This window comes from Eleginops maclovinus, chromosome 11 (genome assembly GCF_036324505.1).
Source record: "Eleginops maclovinus isolate JMC-PN-2008 ecotype Puerto Natales chromosome 11, JC_Emac_rtc_rv5, whole genome shotgun sequence".
Taxonomy (NCBI): domain Eukaryota; kingdom Metazoa; phylum Chordata; class Actinopteri; order Perciformes; family Eleginopidae; genus Eleginops; species Eleginops maclovinus.
In genome coordinates this window covers 9,140,967-9,159,071 of record NC_086359.1, presented here as the reverse complement: position 1 = coordinate 9,159,071, position 18,105 = coordinate 9,140,967, and the positions used below count along the sequence as shown (strand labels likewise).

Genomic DNA, 18,105 nt, shown 5'->3' with positions numbered 1-18,105 from the left:
GCATTTGTTATTTTTTGCAGGAGTAGCCCAGACATAAACTGAGCCACATCTACTATGACTTCATGTCTCATCGAGGGAATTCATCGTCTTTTTCCTACAACCATCCCTTTCCCCATTTGTATGCAAGAGATAAGTCTCATTCAGAGGGGCTTCAGACAAAGATACTGAGGGGAAATGCAGTTGAAGTACTGTAAAACCCTCTTGGTCTTTAAAAAAGTCAAATACCTCAATCCAGATTTGATTGGATTCAAACTTAAGTATATAATCTTCCCTGTCTGTCTCAAATCCATAACACATCATGTAAAAGTCTTTTCTTGAGAATCATCACGTTTTTATGTATCAAAGTAATCCGATTATAATTACCCTGAGTACACTGCTAACAGGAAGTGGTACCAATCTGCCAAAATGAAAGAAACATAGCAAACACATGAAGTTGTGGTCTACAGGATACTTGACTTACATTATTTAAGCTAACCTAACAGTGTTGACAGAGCTGGATACTTCAAGTGTCTGACTGAAGCTGTTTGCAGGAGTAGAGGACATAAAAAAGTCCTCAAAATGCACACTTTTCCTTTGTACATGCAGGTATAACTGCTTAAACAGTCTATATTAATAGCTGGGATACAAAGTGTAAACAGACCATTTGAAGTTCACTGAATACACCCTGTTTTAATGTCACAATGAACAAAACATTCCCTTAACTCGGTCAACAAAGACAATAAAATGTATGATATATCTATGTGGTTTTCACGCTTATGCCAGACATAAAGACAAGTGTCGGGTTCAGACGACCATGAATGATGGATGTTCTGTAACGCGACACGAGGAGGAGGAGGAGGAGAAGCTCTCTCTCTCTCTGTTGTGTCTCTGAGCTTCTCTCAAACTCTGCAAACCAAAAGGGTGCAACAACAAAGGTTGCTCTGTGTCTGGGGAAGTGGAGGGCCCCTATCGCCTCTCCCAGACTCAGCTCAAAAACCTCTCCGAACCCCCCCCCCCCCTCCCCTCCCCTTTCCAACAGTAAATCCACTGTTTTCACTAAATGGTGAGGCAGACAGACACCGCACTGTGAAGCTGTTTCTGAGCAGGGAGACACAAACACGACCAGGAGGGGGCAGCAGTCATCAAGCATGGAGTACAGCTGTGACATGAAAAGATTAGTAGAGCTTTGATGCCCCCTACAGGAGGAGCATTGCCATTAAAGAGAGGGGCTTCCATGATGCAGATTGGACAAGGCGTTTATTTGAGGCTGAAAAACCTGGAGTTTGATGTTGCCCAATTCAAGTTTAGATTTTGACTTTGGTTTGTGGGCACCTGCTTGTTAATAAAACTGATCATCTTGTACAACAATCTTATGCAACATGAAATCGTAAGAAAAATAATCGAGTTTACAAATCAATCTCCACTAAAGGTCCACTTACTTGTTCCTGAGCTTGAATCTCCTGCAGTCACTCTTGACCCTAGAAACAGCAGAACTAAAACAAACTATCTGTGGACGAAGACTGCAAGATGGGGTAGAAATCATTCGGAAAAGAAAACACGATTATATTCTTTGAAGTCAGAGTAACAAACATGGAGGTCTTGTTCCCTACAGGTGGAAAATCCCAGCTGTGGAGAAACCAAATAAAGCACAACGACCCCCCCGGTGCAACTTCAATCGTTTTTGTTCCTTTTAATTTAAAACAAAATTTAATCTTTACACATTTTGTTTTAAATGTACAATCAAACAATCAATGTAACCATACATAAAATTCTTCTTCTTCATAATAATAATAATAATGCACAACTCTATCGACACTACCCATAAATAAAAAAAAAGGAGGAGAAAAACATCGAGATCAGTATGAAATACATGTTAGGCAACACCACTGGTTAACAGAAACGCTCTGCTGCCCTGTCACACGTACACAGGATGAACCCAACCTTCCTCACACACTCACACACACAGACACACACACACACACTACTGCCGCCACTCTACAGGTAAAGTGCTGCCATTGATCCCCGCTTCACCGTCTCTCCTTTTCCCTTCATCGTTTGCACTAAAGAGGATCTCAATACGTTCTGAGGACAAAGAGGGGAGGTTGGTGGGGGTAGCAGGTGGGTTTTTAGGGGTAAAAAAAAAAAACCGTTGCCAGGCACTTGGCAGATGTTGCGAGACGTGGCGAGCCAGATTTAGCACAACCTGCTGTAAGGGAAAGCAGCGTGCAGATGAAGCCGTATGTGTTTCAGTTCAGCGTGATTTACGTTACTTCTTCTGAAATCAAAAGTCCAGATTAGGTTTCATTAATATTATGATTCCAAAAAGTGCGTGTTTTTGACGTATGGTAACAAAACAACTATTTAAAACATTCAAATGGGTTATTTTTTTACCAAAGTTCGGGCTGGTGTTCTCACTAATCACAGACACATTAGTTGTTTAGTGACTTTTTGATTTCCTTTTGTCATTTTAAAGCACGAAGTGTTAGTCTATGTTAAATTCATCTAAAGCCTCACTGAACAAATGAAGGGCAGCGACACACACACACTCACATTCACGCACACAGCTGAATCAGTAAAGAAATCACACTCCTGAAGGTCTTTTTCCCACGTTTCTCCTTCTGAAAGTCAACACTTTGTTCTTGAAATACAGTACCCATCTGTCTCTCTCACACACACACACGCACACACACATTTGTTGAAGCCATCTCATTTTGACTTACGTTCACCCGGGGGAAGCAGCCATGCACAGCGCCACGTTTGGGGGTGAGGAGCAGGCGCTGGAATGTAGTGGTGGTAGAACACACACACATTCACACACACATTTAATTCACAGGTTTACAATGCATTTCTCTGCAGGACGGACATGTGGTGTGTGTGTGTGTGCAAGAGGGGGGTGAGGAAAGCGAGTTTCATTTTTAGAAGCCTGGAGGTGTCAAGGTTTCTCATCGCGTCCCTCGTCGGCGGTTCATTCTGACCTTTGACCCCCGGCCAGGCGACAGGACACGGGGAGGCGTGAGGCACGTGGAGAGTGCAGACGGGTGTGTATCTTACAGGAGCAGAGAGCATGCATGTGAGAGGTTTCTGCAAGTGCAAAAGTGTTGTGATGTGTGTGTAGAAAGTGCATTCCTCGTGTGTGTGTGTGTGTGTGTGTGTGTGTGTGTGTGTGTGTGTGTGTGTGTGTGTGTGTGTGTGTGTGTGTGTGTGTGTGTGTGTGTGCCTTCAGCCGCGATGACAACAACAAAGTCTTTCATCACGTTCCCTCTCATGGTCTGCAAGTCTCTGTGGAGGGCACGGTCAGCCCGCGAGGTTCTACAAAGCTGGAAACTAAACATGGAAACAAAACGGGGTCCGTGTGTCAGAGATTGGAGCCGTCCAGGAGGTGCACCTCCTCCTCCTCCCCGCTGTCGTCCCCCCCCCGGCCGTCCTGGAAGGAGCCGATCAGTTGAACATGATGGACTCGGGATCTTGGTCTGCCATTTGAGCCATGTGACGCAGGATATCTTTTTTTGTGATAATACCAAGAAGCCGCCTGCAGAGGGAGACAAAAAGGGAAGGAGGGAGGAGAAGAAGTTTAGAGAAGTGAGGAGGAGGAGGAGGAGGAGGAGGTTTGGAGTGAAGGAGAGAAAACAACGTCATGTTTTTGTTGGCGAGGATCTCTTCAATCAGGGAGGTTTTAAATTGGTTAAGGATAAAATTCATCTGTGTACGGTGGGTGGTTAGCAAGCCAACAAAAACACGAGTCCCTGAGGAGACAAAAGTCAGCAGGACAGGAAGTGAGTAACCAGGAGGGAAAGAGGACGGAGGCAGGTCTGAAACAGCACCCGACTACCGGAGAGCAGGGTGCCGCTTCAGACGCTGCCTCGACTGTTTCATGTTATCGCTCCTAAAGCTGGGCAGAAGGAACGACTGGATCCTACAAGGAGACAGGAAGTAGTGAACAGGAAGTGGAGAAGAGTTACAACCTCTGATCAGGAGAAGAGGGGGCATGGTCGTCACAGGAGTCAGAAATCATAGAATTATATTTCATAGGAACATTTTAACGCTGTGGTTTCTTGGGTCATGTAGATAGCTGGTACCCTTATATATAACACTATCTAACAAACAACCTTTTCATATTATTTTACAATAATAATGTCACTATCCTTGTTTTGTGTTCATTCTTTGTCTGTTGTTACTTATTGGAAAGCACATTATCCTGCATTACTTGTATCAAATGTGTTATAAAAATAAAGTGTATTCAAGAACACCTGGGAATCTCACTTTTATGTGAAACAATCTCACATAAAAGTCTCTTCATTTCTTTAATAAGCACTTCTCGTGATTATTTTTCTTTCCGTTTCTAGTTAACATGTATGTTAGAGAGTGCTGTGATTGGACAATCCTCATTTCCATATCGATGTGAGCAATTTCTGACTCCTGTGACAGATTCCTTCTTCTTCTCCCTCTACTAGAGATGGACCCAACTAATAAGAACGGGTCTGACTCAGGAAGAAGTTTCTGAATATTCAGTTAGTACTTTTCTGCTGATTCATAAGCACGTTTCAGGTTAGGGTTAACCTAACATGGCTCTGATTTCCCAGCTGTTTAAACTTGAATGAAGTCTGAGGTAAAGAGGAGCATCTGAGGCCATAATGCTGATATAAGTGTAACCAAAATGAGAGAGGAAAGGTTTGAGCCAGGTCTGAGAGACAGGAGGGTTGAGGACCTGTGGGAGTTACAGCTACTGAGCAGCAGGAGGCATGAAGCATTGGCTACACAGATCAGCGCTCTACCACTGTCTCGCTCATATCGTAAGCATGGAAACAAACAATAACATTTGAAGAGGCTCGGGATACCAGGTACAGATCAGAGTGTAAAGGGTCTGAGGGGGGGGGGGGAATGGTCCCTGTGAGCCAGCCGTGTCCAGAGAGGTTTATATTCAAAGTAATAACTGGAACTCTGACAAGAGAGCTACTATGATCAGTTGATCGTTACTGATATACATTTCCTGCTCGTCTGTTTTATATCATATTAAACAGTATCTTGGGGTTTTGGACTGACAAGATATTTAAAGACATCTACTTGTAGTTTGAGCAACTAGGTCGAGCAGATCGTTTTTCCAAATTTGAATTTCTGACTTTTTCTTCAAAATGATCACTTTTTTCCTAAAAGATCAGACTTTTTTTCAAATTCCTGGAATGTTTTCCTAAATGTCGACTTTTAAAAATGTCTGATTATTTTTTTTAATTGATCACTTTTTATCTAAATATAAACCTTTAACATGTCCCACTATTTTCTCATTATTCTAGCTCTTTCTTCATGTGGCCCTAATCTTCTTCTTTCCAGTAGTTAATAGTTCATGCACAGTCAGCTGTAGGTCAATATCTATAAAAGAATTCCTGGATAACTTGTGGACTCAAAAGAGCCTCTGTTTTGTTTATAAGACATTTAGTGTTTAATCTGTTAACTCTGAGGGAGAGGACACAGCTGGCTAAGAGGAAACATTGGCAGGTTAGAGAACAGGATTAGTAGTTACTTCATCAAGGTTGTTTCATCACCACACGCTAACTAGCCCGGTCACTACAGCACTACCGGCACCGATCAACACAACACTACAGAATGAGGGGAGGATGGGGATGAATTATCACCAGAGAATCCCCCTCTCCCTCCCTGCTAAATAACACACACCACCCACTAAAGATAATAACAGAGCTCCTAGCTACTCGCCAAGTGGTTGTTACGGTCTGACGTCTTCGATCTGTGGAGACCCAGGGGAACGGTGGGGTCGAGAGGGGGGGGGGGGTTTAAAACAGAAGAGAAAGCACACGTTAATGAGGGTAGAATATCGAGGGTGGGTGTATTGGTAAATTAAGTGTTGTGAGAGGGAGGTGGGAAACACTTCACAGGCATCATGGTTACATGAGTGCACACATGCTGAGAAATGACACAGCATGTTCTCAAAATGAAACCAGAGACACAGGCGCTGTGTGGAGGAGACGTGATGAACATCTTATCAAGGTGCGAGCACGATGCAGCCGACACAACGCTAAGCAGCGCTACAGGGGGACAGACGCAGTGTGATGGGGTGAGCTGCACAGCTGCATTCTGGGAATCTAATGACCCTTTCAGACATGGAGACTGGCTTCATCTATCTCTACGCTAGGGTTTGATTGAGATTATCGGATCAAATCACAGAGTTTGGGCTTCTTTAGAGCTCATAATAAACAGATAGATGTTCTTTAAAGGCAAAAGAGATATACAAGAAGAAACGTTCTCTGATTGGCTTTATTAATAAAGGATTTTAAAATCTCAGTATCTTCATTAATGACCAGTCCCACTTGTCGTCTCAACCCAGATTTCAGAATACTTTTTGTCATAAATGTCATTATTTATCAGATCAAATAAAGGCTTTAATAGTCTTGTTTTACAGCCAACATTGTGTCCTTGATCATGCATAGTTAATGACTAAATGTCCATTTCTATTTGCTTACTGCAAGGAGTTGGCATCAGATAAACAACATTATTATTGACTTTGCTCTTTAACACCACAAAGGTCAGAAATATTAATATTAACACACATTTTCTCTTTTCTTCTAACATTAGAATTCCTCTACAATGTAAATAATGTTGTTTATAATACAATAATTAAAAAGGACATATATATTAAAGTTTGTTAAAATCTCCTGAGCTAAGCCAGAGAAACTTTACCTACATGTTCAAAGGTCCTAAGGGAGCGCTTTAATTATTTTACTTCAGCTTTTGACATCAACACGGTAAATATCCAGCATATTTCCCTAACGGATCACATGTCTGAAAGGGGCTCTAGAGGGATGTAGGTGACAGTTCCCAAAGAGGTCCGACATTACAGGACCCAGAGAAAAATAAATAAAAAAAGCACTTCTTTTAACTCAAAAAGCTGCCACAGGCGATGAGATGGAGGAGGTGCTTCTACAGATGTTTCTCTAGGATGAGCGAAACTCCAAACTATACCCACAAACAAACACAGAGTCGACAGTGAGTGAAAGAAGAAGAGGAAGAGGAAGGCTTAATGCTCAGCCGGGAACTGTCAACAGTCTTTCACACCAAATTTCATGCAGCCCTCATAGGAGGCGGAGCCTAAGAGACAGGTGCCAAAAGTGTGGGAGGGGGGGTCACATGTGTAAAGGGGCGGGGCTAGTCACCAGGGGCTCCGTGTTCTGCTTGAGCTCCTCCAGATGCTCTAATATATTCTTCTTTGTGATGATGCCCAAAACATTCCTGAAACACACACCCGTTACTCGGTAAACTGGCCAAAAACAACATAAACAACAACAACAAATAAAAAACAGAAGAGAGACAGAGAGAGAACAGACAGCAGCAGCACAAAAACATACACAACAGGGTGTAAGTTAAAATAACAAACGGATAACTGGAAATGAAGATTTAACAACTTAAATAACAAAACAATTTCACAAGAGTTAGGACGGAGAGTGTCTGTTGGTCTGGGTGTGACGTCTTTACAAACATCATGTATTCTGTCCTGTAAATACTTCCTACAGAAACACAATGTGTATTAATACATAATGAAAACACACTGCATGGCTGTTTTAGGGAATTAAAACGTCTACTACTTTCATGAGATTTGTAAACATTAACTACACATATAGAATATTTAGAATAATGCCAGCCATATCCTTTCAAATATGGGATGTTAATGAAAGCAAACAGTGCTGCACAGCGGCTCTCTGAAGGGATCTGTGAACCGAGGAATATTAAACACATCCTCACTGTTATCAGACATCACACCAGCAGGAGGCTCTCGACCTCCTGATCTTTACGACATTTATTTCCACTCATATGAATGAAATAGTCAGGAAAATAAAAACCAGGGGAAAACCTCAATATTCAGATTTCCCTCTCAGCAATCCTCCTTTCCACGTCTCAGCTTCACACACTCTGCCTTCACTGACAGCCTCCCGACATGATACCTGTTCTGTAGTTGTAGTTAGTTTCCGCAGCAGGAGAACACCTGTTATTGCTCAGCGGGAGGGAAAGGAGGTGCAGCACAGCGGTTAGGCCATGCAGATTACAGAAGGGACTCCAGGAGTTCAGAGCCCATGCAACACCGGCACTGTGTACATGTTGACTTCAGACGGGTCAGTCAGACCCAGGAGGAAGGAGGCGAGAAGGACTCTCCTTCTGTCCTCACAGCACCTCCTTCCTCCTCAGATTTCACTTCCTACTCACCCGTTGTGAGTGACCAGGCACTGGCGCAGGCCCAGCTTCCTGAAGATGTCCACCACGATCTCCATGGGGGTGTGGTCGGTGACGGTGAAGGGGCTCATGTCCAGGATGGAGCGCAGTTTGAGGGGCCGGGGGCTGTCGGCCGGCAGGGTGGGGGCGTGCTGGGTGAAGTAAACCCTGGAGTTCAGCATGATGCCCTCCTGCTTCCGACGAGCGTTTTCTGTGGAGGAGGGAAGAGGGAAATACTTTATAATCAAATATTTTGATAACTTACCTTTCTTTGTTATATTCTCAACCTTTTCATACATTTGGAGCTCACTACTAAACCGATGCACTCAATTATTGTACAAATTAACTGATGTATTAGATCAAGATATGTTCCTCTGATCTCAACTATAATCTAAATGATTCCTTTTTCAATTTAAATCAGAGGTTTTTTTTGGTGTTAAGGTCTATTAATCGTAAATACATAACATAAAATATATATGTTATCCATAAAAAGTTGCATAATTGACGGGACGCCAAGACAACGGTTAGGAACAGAACCATTCTTGTGCTCCGTGATCTAAAACTGTTCACTGGAAGGTGTGAAATACTTTGGTTACCGATAGCAATGGTGATGTCCCTGCGCAGAGCGAAGCCCACCAGCCTCTGGGACTCCTTGGACACGATGACGGGGAAACCATTATAACTGGTCTCGTTGATCGTGCTCTGCAGCTCCTCCACCGTCAGGTCGTCCTGCGTAAGCACGGCTAGCGGCGGGTCGCTGCGCCGCGGCCGCATCACCTCCCTGGCCAGCGTGACGTGCGTGAACTCCTCCTTGGCGTCCAAGAAGGGGTAGCCGTTCAGACGGATGTGCGCCTCGTAGATTCCCTGCCGGCCGAACGCGTCGCCCACCCACTTGCTGGTCATGACGGCGGCCATAAGGGGGACGATGTACTCCAAGCCTCCCGTCAGCTCGAACACGATGACCACCAAGGAGACGGTCATACGGGTGACACCGCCTGAAGAGGGGAAGAAATACACATTTGGATACACTTCTGGGCAGCTGCCATTTCATCAATCTTTATTTACAGTCTATGGTATTAGGATTCAACCACACATATGTCCTCGCACCATCCCTCAGTTATCCGCTGACTCACCCAGACACGCGGCGGCCCCCACCATAGCGTAGAGCCCTGGCGTGATGCAGTCTGCTCCCACCTCGCACCACTCTTTAAACAGGAACCAGTCGTGGTGATAATAGGCCAGCTGCTCCACGGCGATGCCAACGATCCGCCCTGCGATCGCCCCGATGGCCATGCTGGGGATGAACAACCCCGATGGCACCTGGGGGCGGGGGGGGGGGGACAGGAAGTGGTTTTAGTGTTAGGTAAACATGTAATTCTGTTTGGGAACCTTTCATGAATTGTCTTAGGAGAGAGACTTCTTTTCTTGACTGTTCTTCTTTGCTATAAGTGCTATCAACCCCCCGAGGGCTCACCTTGAGTCCAAAGGTGAATATGGTCATGATGATTTTGAAAACGAGCGCCAGGCAGAGCTGCCACATGGCGGCGTAGACCCCGGGCCCCGCCGGCCGGTTGGGGTTGTCGGTGAACGCCTTGCTGCCGTTCATCTGGCTGCGGTACTGGCAGAGCTGCGAGGACTCCAGCGGGCCGCAGTCTGTGAACAGCTCCTTGATCAGCTCGCTGGTGTTCTGACGCGTGTACGGGTTGGGGAAGGCAAACACAGCCGTGATGGCCGTCACCAAGATCACCTCCAGCACCGGATACTTTCCTGAGGGGAGGGAACATGTAACGTGTTAGGATTTGGATAAATAAATCATTGCAGGTATGAGGAAAACATTTGAATAATAATGAGCACGGTCCCTTTAAGTGTTTTTAAAAAGTGTCTCCAAGACAGCCCATCATATCCAACCTCTACCTCCACCAAGCTGACATATCCCAATTTTACATTTAAGACAGACGACTTGCCGAAGCGTGTTGACTTGCGCCGCCGGCACCAGGCGATGTTGGCCCGGATGAAGAAGGCCCCCCAGAGGCCTCCAAACACCCCCAGCAGGATGAAGGGGATGAGCTCGAACAGGTACCAGGGCGTGTGGTACTCCACGTAGAACAGCACCAGCCGGCTGTTTCCAAACGGGTTGATGGAGCGCAGGACGAAGGCGGCCACCAGGGCGGCGAAGAAGGAGCGCCACAACGTCTTCAGAGGGAAGTAGTAGCTCACCTGGAGGGGGGAGGAGGTGTTTCATAAATAAATTACCCTCTTTAAAACCAAACATTGTGTTCAGCATCAAAAGCTTCAGAGTTGTTTACCTCCTCTAAGCTGAAGAGCACTCCTCCAATCGGGGCTCCAAAAGCAACAGACACCCCGGCCGCTGACGCAGCAGAGAGAACCTGGGAAAGAAAACAAAAGCACCTCAGTGAATCTTACAAACACACGGTTATATTTCATAATAACAGAACACAAGGGGGGGCTTAAAGGCATCAGAGCACGTCAGAAAAACTAAAAACATTCCATGTCCTCTCCTCACCTCTCGTTTTTTAGCCTCGTTCTTGCTGTACTTGGGGAAGAGGTAAGAAAAAATGTTCCCGCAGCAGCAGGCCACGTGCACCAGCGGCCCCTCCTTCCCCAGGCTGAGCCCCGACGCCACCGCCAGCACCAGCGTGATGGTCTTAATCATCAGGGTCCACTTTCCCAGGTAGCCTCGGATAATAAACCCACTAAGGATAGTCTTGATCTGGGGAGAGAGGGTTTATGGATTTCAGATATTATATCATATTTCATTCATGTTTTGGGACTTTTTTGGAATGAGTTGATTCTTTTCAAAGAGGATTTGGACATTGAGAAGATGCAGCATTAGAGAGATGCTGTCCTGGGTTATACCTCTATATTTCCCACTGTATTGAACAGTAAAACTTGAATAAATACATTAATTGGAATTAATTTTAAAGCAATCAATCAAGAATCACAACCAGTTTTCTTCAACTGCATCTCCTGATCTTTTCTTTTATTCTGCTACTGTCACCCACTTCAAATTCACCGTCCACCACACACTATATTTGGCCATCCAGTAACACATGAAAGCTCAGAGGGCTCCTGGAAATAGCTTTGTTCACAGTGTGGTCAAACCTCCCTGCTTTCCCCTGAATTAACAATCTTAAACCACTTCAAGACATTAAAGACGAAGGAAAACCCGCTGTGAGATCGCCTTTATGGCAAGTGCAAGGCAGCTCCCATGCTTTCTATTTAATGTACCACTCTGAGTTTCTTAATCCCGATGCAAATTGATCGGATGTGAGAAAAATGAGAGTCGAGGGATAAAACGGAACGTCGATAATCTGCAGAAATCCTACAAAAGCACATCTCTGAAACAGTGAGAAGAGAGACTGCTGACCTCATTAGCTTAATAAAACTGATCTAATCTGCAACAAAAAGTAGTTTAGGGCTATGTGAACAATAGCTGTCAAAGACCTCTTGGATGTTGCCGTTTCCTATGAGAACTTCAAACAACCACCAACAAGAGGTTTTTCAAAATGATTCCTGCCCCAGTCGATTCTCCTCACCTCAGGGATCCCCGAGCCGCAGGCGTACGGAGCAAACACCTTCACCAGGCAGACGGCCAGGAAGCCAAAGGACAGCGCCCAGTAGATGTACATGAAGTAGTTCATGATGTACGAGCCGGGCCCCTGCAGAGGGAGGAAGAGGCAACAGTTTTGTTGTGTTTGGCGTTTGAACCAAAATGGCATTCTTACTCAATAATTATTCTTAGTGCTTCTTTTTTAACACTGGAGTTTATTGAAATGTAATCCAATCAATACTTCATGTATTTATTTGAGAGCCCGCCAGCGGAAGAAGGGATGAGCTGTCCTACTGGTGGTTTTTTTTGCGCGTGTAATTTCCTGACGCCTCGTGGAGAACATGTTTTTCTCCGTTACAAAGATTTGATAAATGATATCATAGCAGCGCTCTGTGGATGTGGTTTCTGGCTCAAGTCATTTCTTTGTAATTACTTTTTTAGCAGATACACCAAGTATTCCCGAAAAGTATGTGTTTAATATGTAAGGATGTTTTTATAATCAGTTTGTATTTTATCTTGTTCTGCTTTATGTAAATAATTCTTCTGCACTATTTGTCTTGTTTGTGTGTGTTTGTTTCATTGCTTGAAGAACCCCAAGAAGATTTCCATTGCCTTATCTACCCTGTAGCTCTGCGGACATGACAATAATGAATTTTATGTAAATAAAGTGAATGTAAGGATGAACATCGAGGACATTTTACAGCACTGATGTCCCCAGCATTTCCCCGTGTCAGCTACCTCTGCCTGCCCCAGTATTAGCTCAGCCCAGCTCTTCCACTGAGGACACTTGTCCCGCTCAGCAAAGGTGGTCTCATTGGACGTCCAGCAGCACTGCTCGTGGTTGAACCACATGGCGCTCAGACACACGCCTTCCTTCAGGTCGTTCAGCCAATCAGCAGCAATGTCAATCAGGCCAGCCAAAGCACCTGGCAGGAGGAGGGGACCAGGAAGTGAAGGAGGTGGAGGCAGGGAGGAGAGAGGAGGAGGGAAGAAGAGGCAGAGGCACTTAGCTTGCTAGTTATGCTAACAGTCATTAGCCTGTTATCAGATGAGAAACAGTGAAGTGGACTCAGGTTTTTAAAATCCGCATTTATAGAAATAAATAACAGAAACCGTGGGAAGAAGTTGGTTTTTGAATTTGGCTCGACTTAGGGTCTCTCAATCTGCAAAAATATTTACCTACTGTACTTAAATAACAACAACAACAACAACAAAGTGTCACTGGCTCATTTAGGTCAGAAAAATGTCAATCTGTACCCCAGACCTTTCATTTTTTAAATTAAATATCGGTAAAGAGCAACGGAAAACTATATTGCACTTTTCCCTTCCTTTTTAACCTGGATCTTAAAAGACATTTTACAGAATCTGCTCCACAGACTGGTGATCGTAGATGTATAAATAAATGGTGTAGACTGTAGTGTCTGGTGAGGCTCATGCAGGAGGAAGAGAATGCTTGTGTTTGTGGTTAAAGAGAGCTAAAGATGGAGAGAGACCGAGAGAAAGAGAGCTGCCTGAGGCAAAGCATGTGAGAGTCATCAGCAGAGGAGATAACAGCCGTGTGTGTGTGTTTGTATAGCGTGTGTGTTTGTTAGTGTTACCTGAGGCCAAGCCAGTGAGCGTGACCACCAGCCACCCAGACCAGGCGTCGTACAGGCTCTTTGTGAACTCCCATGCCGACTCCTTTTTCTTGCTGTTGATCTAAAAACACACAGAGAAGCGAAATTAAAATTAAGCTTTTTGGGATCTCCCTTTTCCTGTAGTGTGTTATACAGGTTTGTGTGCATGTAAATGGTCTGCAAAGGCTAAAATCCTCCTCTGCCTGAAACGCCTCCATTGTTTACTTCCGTAACATGATGACATCACTATGTAACACTCACTATTGGCTAGCACTCCAACAAATTGTACGTGACAGGAAAACGGGCGGGACATCTCTTAGCGGTTGACCAATCACAACAGCCAATCAGAGTAGACTGGGCTCTGGTTTCAGACAGAGGTGCTGCAATGAGCATCATAGGGCCCCTTTAAACAGAATGGCATATACTGGCAGTCATGCAAGTAGGTCAAAGTTTATTACTGCAGCACAATGATAAGCGATCTTGCAGCTATCTTCTCGAGTGGCGGGGTTTTATGCTCCATTAAAACAACAAACTGTTGTAAGCCAGCTCGTGTTTGACTTTAGAAGTATTCAAATAACATTCTAATTTCTCAGAGGTATCCTGCACTAAATCACTTCTGGAAAGCGGACTGTGGTGCGGAGTCAATATTTGCATAAAAGTGTTAACAGACAGAGGTAGCATTGCAGGAAGCTGAGAGTCTATTGTGTCGGGTCATTCACGAGTTTATGAGGTAGGAGTTTATTTAAAAGCTAGTCAGAGGAACATGAAACTTGTTTTTGTCAAACTAGATTCGTGCAATATCTAAAAAGTTGTGGAAATAATAACGGTTTTAAAATAAAATGTCTTTTTTAATTTATTTGGCATTATCTCTTTTATTTAAGATTGTATTTGAGTTTCTGATTAATAAAGAGCTAGTTGGTTTAGGTTGAGTGCATCATTTCCCCTCTCTGTTGAGCCATAGAGGCGAAATCGCTGTTTCCTAAAACCCTGTTCTTCTTTTGTGTCATCAAAAGAAATTGTTGCTACACAGGAAGTGTGTTTTACATCTCTTCCTGTGTAGCATAGCATTTTTTGCTGACAACACTTAATTAAGCTATAGTGATGAAAGTAGGCTGAGCTATGAGGATACTTGCGGCATCAAATTAACTTCCATTAACACTCACTCTGAGCAGCGAAATCGCCTTGTTAATCCGTCATGTTTTAAGACTAAAGGCCTCAGTATCCTTTAGTAAAGCTGTTTATCGGACTGTTTACAGGCAGTGGTGTACTTAAAACGAGGTAGATTGTTTGTGAGCCCCGGTCTCCTCACCTTCCGGTGCCTCTCGCGGTCCTTGCACTTCTCTCGGACCCAGTCGATGGTGTGGAAGTCGTCATAGGTCCCCACACCAGGGATGGGCTCCTCTAGGAAGTCCAACAGGTGGGTGGTGCTGCTGGGTGCCCCGCCCCCGTTAGACATGACGTAGTTAGACCCTGAAGAAAGAAACCAGAGAGTAATGAGGGAATGAATTCGCAAAATGTACCGTTCAACTCTGCACACAGCTTTAAAACTTTGACTTTGAGACGCAAGTCCAGTCCCTGCAACATGAACCAGTATGAAGCAAGTACCATTAAGTAAAATTAAAAAGAAGCACTTGTGATGTGATATTTCAGCCAAGCTGCTCTGCTGTTCATCTAATCCTTATAAATGCTCCTGAAAAGAAAGTATATCCATCATAACGCTGCCTGCTGCACATTAGAGAGGCTTCTCCTCGATTATCCGGCCCATCAGAAACCCTGCAGAGCCAAACAAACAGTCATCACGCAGAGATAATGACACAGCTACCCTGGGAAAACCCTGCAGGGCCTGCACCCCACCACCTCGCACACAACCAATAAACCGAGTGGAGGTTTATCTGCAAAGCTGGAACATTTGGATGAGCAAAGTCTGCAGTTACCTGGAGGTAAGCGCTCATGCAAATTCATACACACAGTCTCACCCACACTGGAACCTCTGAGGGGAATAGAGCTGCTCCTACTCTTCCTTTTTACTGCCCTGGTTGGTTGGTTTTAAAAAGACTTCTGCAACTTCTACTAAAATGCTCTTTATGCAAGACCAAGACTACATAAATGACATTTGTATTATGTCTAAATTTAACAGGTGGCTTTTTCGTGAAGCCCTAAAAATGACCGTCCTTTTAAAATGTACTTTAACTTTAACTACTTGAGTCTCATTAGCCTCGATCTGATTGTATTGGCCCCCAGGCTGCCAGACAATGTGACTGCCTTTATGCTCAATAACCAAGTTCAGTCTGTTCAGTAATGACTTTAAAATGAGAATGATTCGTGACAGCATTTATTAATGATTTAACTACAGAAATACAAAGCAAACGTTGTCCACTGCCGCTTAGAACATGTATGCCGATGCTTTATCGAGTTTATTATAAAGAACTCTGCTGAATAACAACATGAGACACTGATTGTCTCTGGTTAGATCTGAGGGATGCACAGAGGGACAGAAATCATAGTGATTCACATCAGCGCACACACACACACACACACACACACACACACACACACACACACACACACACACACACACACACACACACACACACACACACACACACACACACACACACACACACACACACACACACACACACACACACACACACACACACACACACACACACACACACACACACACACACACACACACACACACACACACACACACACACACACACACACACACACACACACACACACACACACACACACACAGTGTTATCTGGAAAACATCACAGGGTTTTCATTGCTGCTCTCATGCATTCTTATGAAATGGCCCTGCCACACACAGTTTACTCTCACAGTGTGGTTGATTATCAGGACGAACCCCTACTCTAAATTATGAGCAAGCCAAGCCTGATCCGCCCACTCGCTATGATGCAGATATGGGAGACTTCTTCGCCTGCGACACAAAGGCAGTACAGTGTTTGACGCGGACAAAAGGGAGACAAAGAGCAACAGTTAGACAATATCAGAATCACAAGAGCAACCGGTTCATCCTGCCCGTGTACATTCAATAATATCGGATTGATCAAAATAACAATGTGTGTTTCACAGTAAACATGACACACGCAACAAAGGATGCAACCAGTCTTAGAAATATGGCACAAAGCACTCAATTAAGTACTTAAGGCTGCTGAAGGTAAGGAAATGCTGAGATGTGGGCGAATCCAATGACACTCAATGGGTAATTAATACTGAATATTGAGGAACATTCCAGTCCACAATACATATTTCATCTCCTGAGCAAAACTACAACTGGGGCAGGTTCATTAGTTTAAAACAAGGCTTCATTCATAGCCTCTGATCTCAGCCATAAAACAGATCATAAAATGGCGTTAACATATCCTCTCTGAGCATTATGACAGTGCAGCTGCTCCAAACCCAAGGTATTACCAAATAACCATAAAGGCAGTTGGAGAAAACAGACCTCTGATTCAGACTCAAAGACAAGGATTCACTCCAGAATGAATGGCTTCTTCCTTGGCTAAAGCTCGATCCTTCCACCAACTTTACCTACAATCTAGTTTTCCCATAAGAAACAGACAAAGAAAACCTCCTTGGGGGAAACACAACTCAATGCTTGAATCCACAACAGCTTAAAGGTATAAGCTGTGAGAATCAGACGCATCGGATTCTCAGCTGGGAATATAACTCATATTTTATCCTCAATAAGTGAGACACAAGCAGCAGATCAATCCTGTTTTTCCCAGCCTTTGAAAGACAGTGAGGCTCATATCACTGCTTTGATGTTTGATGGGATGTCTTTTAAGAAGCAGAGCCAAAATGGCCAAGTGTTCATTTCCTCTGACCAGGCGATACATGTTCGGAGAGGAGAGAGAGGGAAGTGAGAGCTACTGTTGTGGAGTCAGTCATGCTTGGCAGGGAAAGACGGTTTCTATCATTCTCCATTTTGGTTTCAGAGTGACGGCTACAATCTGCAGAGAAAGTGTGTGTGTGTGTGTGTGTGTGTGTGTGTGTGTGTGTGTGATGAATGATATGGACGTATGTTCTTTTGGACAGCACTGACATATGACCTTTTCTGAACAGACCGACTATAGACACCTGAGGGCAGACATAAAAACAGGAGCTGTGTGGGATTGTCTGACCGAATGTTTTAGAGGAAATGTTTACGCTGTTACTATATAACAGCTTCCTTTGAGTCAGCAGTTTGTGCTTCTGCATCGTCAGCACAACACAGTGGTCTGTTTCAGTAAAACACAGCCAAGACCTTCACGCTTTGGGAAATGTGAGACATGCCTTTATGACTGCTTTCAACTAGTATTTATTTATCCAATAATACTCTTTAAACTCTTGTTCAGTAGCACATTTTGTTGCCAGCAGTAAATGGTACTTATGAATAAATTGCATCAGTTGAAATCATAGTCTTGTCTTTACACCATAGTCAAAGTTCATCCACTCACATTATCCTCACTGTTATGTATGTGCACCAAAAATGTCATTTACTATCATGGTCTTACTTTGAAAAGCAAGTCTAGCTGAGAAATTGTGCAATTCCATTCAATTGTTGCATAAATATTTCCAGTAAATACTTTAAAAAGGCAGACTTGGAAGTGTGTCGTAGTGTCTAATCTTTGCTGCTCCACTACATTCTGATATTAAGGGAGGAAGAGATGGACTTAGTAAGCACGATGAACCTGGGCATGCAGTAACTGGGAG

The 18,105-nt window shown here is 44.1% G+C and overlaps 1 protein-coding gene across 7 annotated transcripts in view; it reads right to left on the bottom strand.

Moving 5' to 3' along the window:
• Positions 1-1,645: 1,645 nt before the first annotated feature.
• clcn3 (chloride channel 3) overlaps positions 1,646-18,105 on the bottom strand; it is a 29,048-nt gene continuing 12,588 nt past the window's right edge. For 4 of the 7 annotated variants that reach the window (XM_063895405.1, XM_063895399.1, XM_063895404.1 and 1 more), the window contains 13 exons: positions 14,687-14,847; positions 13,360-13,459; positions 12,500-12,687; positions 11,748-11,870; positions 10,715-10,921; positions 10,497-10,577; positions 10,155-10,407; positions 9,665-9,957; positions 9,324-9,510; positions 8,787-9,185; positions 8,185-8,401; positions 7,140-7,215; positions 1,646-3,508 (listed from right to left, as the gene is read on the bottom strand). In XM_063895405.1, coding sequence (XP_063751475.1) covers positions 3,335-3,508; positions 7,140-7,215; positions 8,185-8,401; positions 8,787-9,185; positions 9,324-9,510; positions 9,665-9,957; positions 10,155-10,407; positions 10,497-10,577; positions 10,715-10,921; positions 11,748-11,870; positions 12,500-12,687; positions 13,360-13,459; positions 14,687-14,833 — 2,445 coding nt within the window. In that variant the 5' untranslated portion in view covers positions 14,834-14,847 and the 3' untranslated portion in view covers positions 1,646-3,334. Of the gene's footprint in view, positions 3,509-5,685; positions 5,717-7,139; positions 7,216-8,184; positions 8,402-8,786; positions 9,186-9,323; positions 9,511-9,664; positions 9,958-10,154; positions 10,408-10,496; positions 10,578-10,714; positions 10,922-11,747; positions 11,871-12,499; positions 12,688-13,359; positions 13,460-14,686; positions 14,848-18,105 lie in introns of all 7 variants that reach the window. The other 3 variants (XM_063895403.1, XM_063895406.1, XM_063895402.1) reach the window with 2 other exon arrangements.